Source organism: Mesoplodon bidens (genome assembly GCF_964165515.1).
Source record: "Mesoplodon bidens genome assembly, chromosome: 9".
Lineage (NCBI taxonomy): Eukaryota > Metazoa > Chordata > Mammalia > Artiodactyla > Ziphiidae > Mesoplodon > Mesoplodon bidens.
This window is the reverse complement of record NC_138166.1, coordinates 83,318,869-83,328,498: the sequence shown is the minus strand read 5'-3', so window position 1 is coordinate 83,328,498 and position 9,630 is coordinate 83,318,869. Positions and strand designations below refer to the sequence as shown.

Here is a 9,630-nt window from a genome sequence, read left to right as displayed (position 1 = left end):
TTCATATGGCCTCAGTGGGAAGGAGGGTGGGTCACTTGGCATATTAAACAAAATGTAGCATATTCTTTTTACAGTGGCCACCCAAGTAGATTGTTTCCTAACCTACTGAGTATTTATTTGATCTTAAAAAAAAACAACCCCGTAATGAAGTATCATTGACATGCAATAAGCTGTACATGTTTAAGGTTTACACGTTTAAGGTATACAGTTGATAAGCTTTGACATAGGATACACCTGTGTATGTATATATGTAAAAAATTATTATTTTTAAAATTAATTTATTTTATTTATTTATTTTTGGCTGTGTTGGGTAATAGACTTCCCTGGTGGTGCAGTGGTTAAGAATCCGCCTGCCAATACAGGGGACACGGGTTCGAGCCCTGGTCCGGGAAGATCCCACATGCCGCGGAGCAAGTAAGCCCGTGTACCACAACTACTGAGCCTGCACTATAGAGCCCGCGAGCCACAACTACTGAGCCCGTGTGCCACAAGTACTGAAGCCCACGTGCCTAGAGCCCATGCTACGCAACAAGAGAAAAGATAGTGAACATACCCTTTACTCCCAAAGGTTTCTTCGTGCCTCTACCCATCCTTTCCCATGCCCAAATAGCCACTGATCTGCTTTCCATCACTGTGAATTAGTTTGCATTTTCTTGAGTTTTATATAAATGAGATCACACAGTATATTATAGTAATTGGGCTTTGAGCTAATAACCTTGACCACAGAGTTGCATCTAGTATTTGGAATCCATGAAGCAAACCTCCCTGCATAACATCAATGGTACTCGGAGTTTTATTGTCTAAAAAGGCAATATTGGAAGGGGAGAAAAAAACTTGAATATGGAATGGTGTTTGGAGTAAGATTATCAAATTCTGGGGATCAGCACGTTGCCCTCACCATCCTGCTCATTTTCTGGTTAGACAGTAAAACTTTGAAGCCTAGTCCAACCCTAGGTCCTTGCAACGACCAGTTGACTTTTCTCTGTTTAAGGAGTTTGGCTTTTATCATCAAAAGCTGTGTCTAGGACTGGAAAACATGTGGAAGGGTTAATATAACTCTCCCCAGCCACTAAAAAGTAGCCTTTGGAATACATATCCTAGTGTATGTCAAGAACATCCTCTCCACAGCTATAGCTTTGAAATCCAGAATTCTTATTAATGGTTCTCACTGCTTACTCTTCAGTGTTAACAGATTGATTCAGACTAATTCTTACAAATAGTCTTGTTACTTTGGGGCATAGCAAGGATACCCACCTAAATTTCAATTTAAAAGGGAACTGTTTGGGATCAGGTGCCCTAATATAGATATTGTGTTCCTGCTTGACATTGTCTAGTGGAAGTAGAATGAGAGTCTTGCACCTGAACTTACCTAAGTCAGAAAGTTCCCATGGATCTGTTCCCTTATTTCCATGATTGACTTAGCGAAGAAATTTTAGTCATGATTATGTGAAACACAAATCACCCGTTGGGGCTATTCCCAGCAAGACTGTACTAAACTAAAGTAACCTGTAATTTTTATGTACCTGTTCTATATAATAGATCAATAACTGAGAATGTAGGATAAATAAGACAGGAACTTTTGAATGGCATCAAGACCTCATGAATGCAAAGTATGTGTCCATCTTGTGTAGCCCGGGTACTAAATCGTTTTACAGGGATGAAAGCCAAAATCCAGAAAAGTTAAACATTCAAGATTATGCAACAAGGTATGCCTGATTTTTGTGAGATGTATTACTAGCAAATGAGAAAGTTGCCTGTGAGAACATTCCTCTGACAAAAATGGGGGAAAGCTGTCAATATTTCTCTCCTACTCAACAAAGACTGAAAAGTTCTTTAGGTCAGTGAAAAGCTGAATAAGGGGAAGGAGTCTTGAATTAAAAGGGAATATTTTGTTGGGTACAAGGATGAACTTGGTGGGGATGAGGGGCCTGCAGGAAGGATGTAAGGTAAACTACAGGGTGCTAGAGGGGTGTATTCATCCCCAGGGCCATGAGCATCAGTACTCTATGGATTCCAACTTAAACACTAGCAGAGGCCACTACCAACCGGAACTTTAGCGTAGCTAGGGAGCAGTGAATAGCAACGCGTTGTCCTGCCTTTAACCTCTGGAACCTACAGTATCTGTTATTTTGGGTGGGGAGGGATAGTGTTCATCCACCACTGGCTACAACACACAGATCTACAAGAAATGATGGCCAGGTATGCTGTTTTTTTGTTTCTGCTTCATTGTTGTTTTATTTTTAAGAAATCAAAATATAAGTAGAAGCCCAAGGAAGATTTTCAGCAGCCACTGAGCTTCCTGCAGTGTTGCAGAAGTCAGTCAGATGTTCCTGCCAAGCTTTGTAATTCATCAACTCGGTATGACTGGTGAGAATGACACTTAACCTCAGTGTCTTCCTTACAAAAACCGTGAGAAACACATCAGATAAATCCCAAATGAGGGACATTCTAAAATGTACCCTCAAAGCCATCTAAGTCATGAAAAACAAGGGAAGTCTGAGAAACCGTCAGACCAGTGGTGGCTAGGGAGACATAATGACTAAATGTAATGTGATCATTTGGATGGGATGCTAGAGCAGAAAAAGAGTATGCGATAAAAACTAATGAAATCTGAATAAAGAATGGAATTTAGTTAATAATGATGTATTCATTTTGTTTCATTAGTTGTGACAAATGTTCCATAGTAATGTAAGGTATAATGTAAGATGTTAACAACTGGGGAAACTGGCTGTGGGTTATATAGGCACTCCATTAGCAACTTTCCTGTAAATCTGAGACTATTCTAAATTTGTTTATTTTTTTAAAAAATCACTAAAATCTGCACAGGGCACTTAACCATATAAAGATGCTAAGCCTTGTTCATAATGAGAAATGGTAGAGATACTATTTCTCACCTATCAGGTTGGCAAAAATCCAAAAAGTTGACACTGTAGTCTGTTGAGACAGCGGGGAAACAGCCACGCTCAGAGATTTATCAGAATTTTGCCGATATCTAGCAAAGTTAGACACATATTTATCCTTTGGCCCGGAAATCCCATTTCTGTGGAGCCATCCTAAAGATATACAGGCAAAAATATGAAAATACATAAATATGCACAAGCCTATCCACTACAGCGTTATGTATAATAATTAAAGATCGGAAACAATTCCAATACCCACTAGTCAAAGGTAGTCTAAACAAAAACCTGTATCCAATTAAGCCTCTAGAATCAAAGTACCAATTTACAGGAGACACAGGAGACAAAATATGTTAACAGATGCAGTCAGGAGCATCTAGGCAAAAACAAAATGCAGAACAAAAAATGCAAGTTCTTCCACAATTAAATGGCAAGGGAATAAAATTTCTCTAGTTGTCTTAAATTTTTAAATGCTAGATATTTAATAAAAATTAATTAGGTGCGATATTGTAGTTTTTTAGGATGTGCTTGTCTTTTAGAGATACATACTGTTTATACCTGAAATATGTCTAGGATTTGCTTCAAAATAATCTCAGGGTGGGGGTGTGGTTGGGAGTTTAGATGAGAAAAGACTATGAGTTGATTACTGTTGGAGCTACAAATAAAAAGATAAGAGCAAAATTGTTCAGGTCAGAAAATTACATCTATGAGCCAAATTCAAACAGTGAGCTACCAATTTGTATGCATTGTCCTAATATATTTAATATATTTAATAGCATATGAATATGTATGAGGGAAACAGATTGTAATGGTCCCTAGTTGAAATCCAGCCCAGGATTTTAGACTCTGCACACATTTAAAAGTCCACGCCCTTGCTTCAGCTGGCTTCCTCCTGGAAAGCAAAGCCAGCCAGCTGAGTGCTTATGAAGGCCCCACTGACTCATCAGCCTGGAAGGCAAGCCCTCCCTGTGTCAGCGGCCCCAGAGCAGGAGGGCAGGTGCTGGGGGAAAGAGGGCCAGCTGGTATGAGACATACGGTCTAGTAGAATAGCATGGGAGCAACCGGTACTGAAAATAATAGCTGAGTCTGTTTTTTAATATTTATTAATCAAAAAATATGTAAAATTCCACTTTCTACCCCAGGTTCTTGGACTCTGAAGGGAGGTAGCTGCCAGCCTTAAGTATCTGGTGTAATACCTAAGTGCTCATCTCTATCTCTGAAGGAAGAAAGATGAGGAAGTGGGGCTCAAGCTAGGGAACCCCAATATCCAGTCCATGCCCTGCAGAGGACCTGCCAGGGAGACCTGACCCACAGCACTTGGCTCTTTTTGCCAGAAGAAATGGGGGCAACCACAAGTATGGGTCACTCTGGGGCAACTCCCTCTGTACAACTAGGCCCCCTGGAGTCGGGGGGAGTTCCTTCCCTCCTCACTGGTGCCGATGGCTCAGTTCCCCCAGTTCCCCCACAGCCAGCCCAGGAGAGGCATATCCAGGAAGACAGAGTCCTCACAGCAAAACTGGCTTCCAGTTTCCGTCAGCTTCTGAGGAGAACCTGGAACTCGGGCCTCTTTTCCCTCTTCTTCGTGACCCAGATCCACTTCCAGAGCACCCAGAGGTAGGACCCTGCCGCCCACCAGGTGCCCACTGAGGCCATCGCACCTCCACATCAGTCTGCACAGCCACCCTGGAAGCCTGGGCCAGTCACTGCAGCCGCATTACTGCATGCCGACTGGGTGCATGGGCCAGGGCCCCTGGCCAGCACTGAGGCCTGCCACAGGAGGGGCTTGGGCCACAGGCTGCAGCTGCTGCTGGGACTGCCAGATGTGATGGAGCTCCTTGAACTGTTCTACCATGCGGTCTTTGAGGTCTGGGTTTGAGATCTGTAGCCGGATGCTATCAGCCGACCAAGAAAGCTCCCCTGAGAACATCTCCAGCAGAAGCCGAGCTGCTACAGGCACCACCTGGGGGGCAAAGAGGAGAAAGGACAGGGAGAACCTTGGCAGGGCTGTCCAATCCAGTTGTGCATGAGGGCGTCCTCCAGGGGTCAGGTGGTGGGCTGCATCCACCAGGAAGATGGGGCACCAACTTCTACTTCATAAAAAGGCTGCTTATGTGTGGGCAGCACTGATCCTTGATTAACTCTGACCACTGAGTTCACACCACCCAGAGGGCCCTGCGCCTCCACCCTGGGGCAAGGGCCTAGCCCCAGGATTTCCCAATATTCAAACCAAAGCAGAGTTGGGGGGTGGGAGGTGGGAGTATACCTGTACAGTGATGAGCTTCTTCTCTCGGGGTTTGCGATCAGGCCACTCCTCCCCAAAGCAGAAGAAGATCTCAAACGGTGGTGGGGTGTTGGTCTGGCCCTTCTGGAACAGGATGAGCTCTGCATTGAGATTGAGACCCTTAGTCAGAGGCTGGCACCATGCCCCTGGATGAAAGGAGACCAAGAGGAACACGACGTGGGGCCCTCACCATTGAGAAAATGCTCCAGGCTGAAGAGCTTGGTCTTGACCTCCCTCTGGATGGGGTTGGGGTGTGAGCCATGGGCTGAGGCGCAGGGCCCACTCCAGAACACCTTGCACTGGCACAGGCGGATGGCATACAGATCCTGGCCTTGTAGCTGGAGGATGAGCCCGCGGTCCAGGACATCCAGCAGCTGGTTGGTATAAAAGCGCTGCTTGTCGCTGGGGATGTCTTCGGGGCTGGGGAAGCGCACTTGTTCTAGGCTCACAGGGCCAAAGAGCTCCACCTGCTCCTGGGTGGCCTCCAGCTGGCTGTAGAAGAGCCGGCAGCCATGGGGGTTGCTGATGGTGAGGGCCCGGGGTGGCCTCCCCCGGTACTGGAACTTGATCTCCAGGTCCGTCACTGCAGGGCAGAGGGGCAGCCCCGCCCCGCCCGTGAGCCCCACGCCTCCCCATTCTGCAGCCCACTGACTTTCTCTTCCCTCTCTGCCCCATGGCCAGGCCATCATCAGCTCTCCCACTTCCTTCCTCCACCCAAGCAGGGACTGGCGTGGGCGTTTTTGTTCTCCTCGTCATCCTCCACCTTCCCAGCGCTGCTTTTCCCGGCCCAGGCCCCCCCCGGGGTCCTTACGAGGCAGCATGTGAGGGCTGATGAGCAGGTCGGGCAGGAGTTGTTCGCCTGTGGGGGGCAGGCTGGCAGCCAGGGTCCCAGGCTGTGGGCTCGGCAGGACCTCAGAAAGCAGCTCCCCAAAGTCAGCAGGGTTGCCAGGGGCAGGGCCCAGGAGGCTGGGGTCTGGAGCAGGGGGACCCAGCACCACAGGTGGCTGGAGAGTGGGTGGCCACTTGACATCCTCTTTGGATAAAGAATAGGGTGCCATGGGGGGGCCGGGCTGCACTGCTTCTACGGAAGGTGGCGGCGGACAAAGCTTCAGTGCCACTTCCAGGAGCTGCCTCCCAGGTCCACCTACTCCCAGCCCTGGGCCGCCCCCCAGCCTCCCTTCAGCCCCCGCCCAGGTACCCGTGGTAGCTGCAGCTCCTCCTTATACTAAACCCCCAACCACACCGCCTCCCAGCCCCACCTGTGAGGCTCAGGCTTGGTAACATCCTCTGGAGCTGAAAGGAAGACACAGGCAAAGGAGGAGGGAGGAGGGAGGAGAGAGAGAAGGGAGGACAGGTTATTAAATTGATCTGATGCTAAAGAATGAGACCCACAAGGCAATTCCCTGGTCTTCCGCTTAGGCGAGGCCAGACCCTGCCTCCAGGCCCAGCTCGGCCTTCCCAGGCACGTCAGTAGGCTCTCAGCGCCCCAGTTTCCGCCTTCTGCAGGTGGTAAAACCTACTAAGCCCCAACTGCTGAGGGCAAGACCATGTGTGAGCATGCTTTATACCAACAAAGTCCCAGGGAGGTTCAAGGTGGTGACTTTGTTCCTGTCTCCAGAATCCCGAGAGAAGAAACTCAGAGAAGAGCTGCAGAAACAGCAGCAGGGCTCCAGAGGAATGGACCTGCTCCATCCTACAGCAGAGTAGGACAGCAGCAACGCCCTAGCAAGGCCCACCGCATCAGCGCAGGCAGACGCTGCGAAGAGCGGCCCCCGAGCTCACCTCTTCCTCTTCCTCCTCCTCCTCCTCTCCTGTACCGAGAGTGTAATCCTCACTGGGCTGTGACTCTGCAGAGTGAGGGAGAGAAGAGAAGGAGTTCAGTGGGGGAGGAGGAGGAAGGCCACCAGGGCTCCATGTGGCAGCTCCTGCCGCGGCTGGCTCCTCCCCCTCCCCAGAGCTGCCCAAACACAGAGTGAGTGAAGGGCCGCACAGCCACCAGCAATCACTAGGGATGCCCCTGACCCCACGGCACTCTGCTCCCTGGGCCACCCGACCTACATTCACTGGAGTCAAGAGCCAAGAACCAGGATGGGTTGAGGAAGACAAACCTGGGGGCCTGGTCCATGCCAAGCCATTCCTGGCCTCACAAATGATCCACTCCTGGGAGCCCTGGATGTTATGACCTAGCAGCATGCCCCCGACCACTGCTTGTTGGAGGGGCCCCTGGCCCTTCCTGCATAGCCTCCCAGGTGTCCCACACAGGGCCAGACAGGATACCTGCAGGAGTGGGGCCATTGGAGCAGACCTCGTAGATCTTGTAGGGCTGAGGCGGCATGTCCCGGGGCCCATCATAGATGAGGCGAAAGTCACGGCTCTTGTTAAGGGCACAGCGCAGGTTGGCCTTCCACTTGGCCGGATCGGCCTCGTCCACCCCCTCGGTGTACTTTCCTGTCTCCTTGGCCCAGGCCTAGGTCAGGAAGACAAGACAGGCGACCACAGAGAACCTCACCCCTCACAAAAGCCCCTCCTGGCCAGCGGGAGTCACTGCTGTGCGGTGAGACCTTCAGCGACACACTGGTGGAGCCCAAGTGTCCGTTTGCAAGGTGGGAGATAGGAGGCCAGTCCCATGGGGCTCCAACAAGCTAAAGGAAATCTAGGTGCTTTGAAGGGCATTGAACTCACTGGTCCTAAGGTGGCAAATAGGTACAATCTCTGAGGAGGATGGGGTGACATGGTGGATAAGAGCACGGGATCTGGAGCAGAACTGAATCCGGAATCTGCCACCGCCCGCTGTGTGCCAGGGCGGGTTACTTTGCCTCTCCTTGCTTTGATCTCCCCAACACAGTGCCTACCTTGCAGTGTGGCGGTGAAGACTCAGGGCTAATGCACATAAACTCTCTGAACTGTGTCTGCACTTGGGATGGACTCCATACACTTCAGCTTTTGGTATTATTATAATTATCATACTTATTATTATTTTTTGGCCTCGCTGCACAGCTTGCGGCATCTCAGTTCCCTGACCAGGGGTTGAACCTGGGCCGTGGCAGTGAAAGTGCCAAATCCTAACCACTAGACCACCAGGGAACTCCTGGTATTATTATTTTGGAGGGCAATGTGGTTGATATCAAGATTACAAATGTTTCTGCCCTTTAACCCAGCAATTTGGCTTCTGGGAATTTATCCTACGGATGCAGAAGCATCCGCACAAAAGTTTGCACATACAAGGTTATTCACTGCAGCTCTGTTTACAAAAGAAAAAGACCCCAAATAATCTAAATGTCCATTAATGGGAGCTGGTTAATTTATGGCCAACCCATAGAATGGAATACTGGGCAGCAAGAAAAAAAAAAAAAAAAAAACAGGGAAGTTTCGATATACTAACATGTTGTAATCTTCAAGAAATGAGGTACAGAAGAGTATGTAAACATCTACCATTTTTGTCAAAAGTTGGGGAAAGCATAGGTATATATTTGCTTGTATATGCACAAAAATCTCTCAGGAAGGATAAACAAGAAACTGATAACACTAATTGCCCCAAAGGAGGGGGGTTGGGTGCCTGGGAGACAGTCTCCCATAAGGGAGACTTTTTGCTGTTAACCATTTTGCACTTCTTAAATGTTGAATTGTGTGACCATGTTACCTATTCAAAAATAAGAAATGGATTTGAAAGGAACCTTGAAAAGGTAAATACCAAGTGCAAAGACTAAGAAATAGGTAGCCAAAGCTTTAAAACGAAGCATTCCCTTTGGCCCAGAAATGTTTAATGGGGAACTAACCCCAAAGAAAATCATTTAAGATGTGCCATGGGTAAGAGTTTAGAGGGCGTCCATGGCAATGTGGTCTTCAACACAAGAGACCCTGAAAGCCACCTGAGGTGTCCAAAAACTGGGACTGGGTGACTAAAGTGTGCTAACCCCTCCAATGGAACATTCAGTGGTCACTAAAGGTGCTGTGGCATTTGTTGGAGAGGAAAGCTAGTCCTGATGTTGGGTGAAAAATACAGGTTATAAAATAGAATCTATGGTTTGATTCCATGTTTGCACTTCATATACACACACATGCAGTAAACTGGAAATGTAAGCAAAAGATATTCACAGTAGTTACCTCCTAGTATTAAGATTAAGGGGGAATTCTGTGGTGTTCTTTTAGCGTACGTGTACACCAAACGTGCACCCTGGACAGGCGCTCACGTGTGATGAAAATGACACAAGAACAAGGAGGAAGAGAAAGAGTTACAGGAAGGTCCCCTGGGGGGTCCCTCAGTCCTCACCTTGCTCTGGGGATCAGGTTAGAAAGATGTGCACTGTGATGATGCCTGCGGCCCCTTAGCCCAGGCCTGTGGTCACCTGCAGCAAGGCAGCTCGGAGAGTGGCCAGTCTGAGATGTAGAGAGAGTTCTCTTCTAGGGAGGGGGGCCTCAGAGGTCCAGGCGGTACACCTGTCCAGGGCTTAC

General features: G+C 48.5%; 1 protein-coding gene across 3 annotated transcripts; it reads right to left on the bottom strand.

Annotated features, from left to right (window-relative positions):
- Positions 1–2,656: 2,656 nt before the first annotated feature.
- On the bottom strand, positions 2,657–9,581 carry IRF5 (interferon regulatory factor 5). Of its 3 annotated transcripts, none has more exons than XM_081243922.1 (7): positions 7,456–9,581; positions 6,961–7,025; positions 6,438–6,471; positions 5,990–6,259; positions 5,369–5,761; positions 5,161–5,279; positions 2,657–4,857 (listed from the first exon to the last, which is right to left on the bottom strand). In XM_081243922.1, exons 1-7 carry the CDS (start codon positions 7,511–7,513, stop codon positions 4,612–4,614), a joined length of 1,185 nt encoding a protein of 394 aa, XP_081100048.1. In that variant the 5' UTR covers positions 7,514–9,581; the 3' UTR covers positions 2,657–4,611. The 3 variants fall into 3 exon arrangements, with proteins under 3 accessions (XP_081100048.1, XP_081100049.1, XP_081100050.1); XM_081243923.1 differs by having other exon boundaries at positions 5,990–6,211; XM_081243924.1 differs by lacking the exons at positions 6,438–6,471; positions 7,456–9,581 and having other exon boundaries at positions 6,961–7,019.
- Positions 9,582–9,630: the final 49 nt, after the last annotated feature.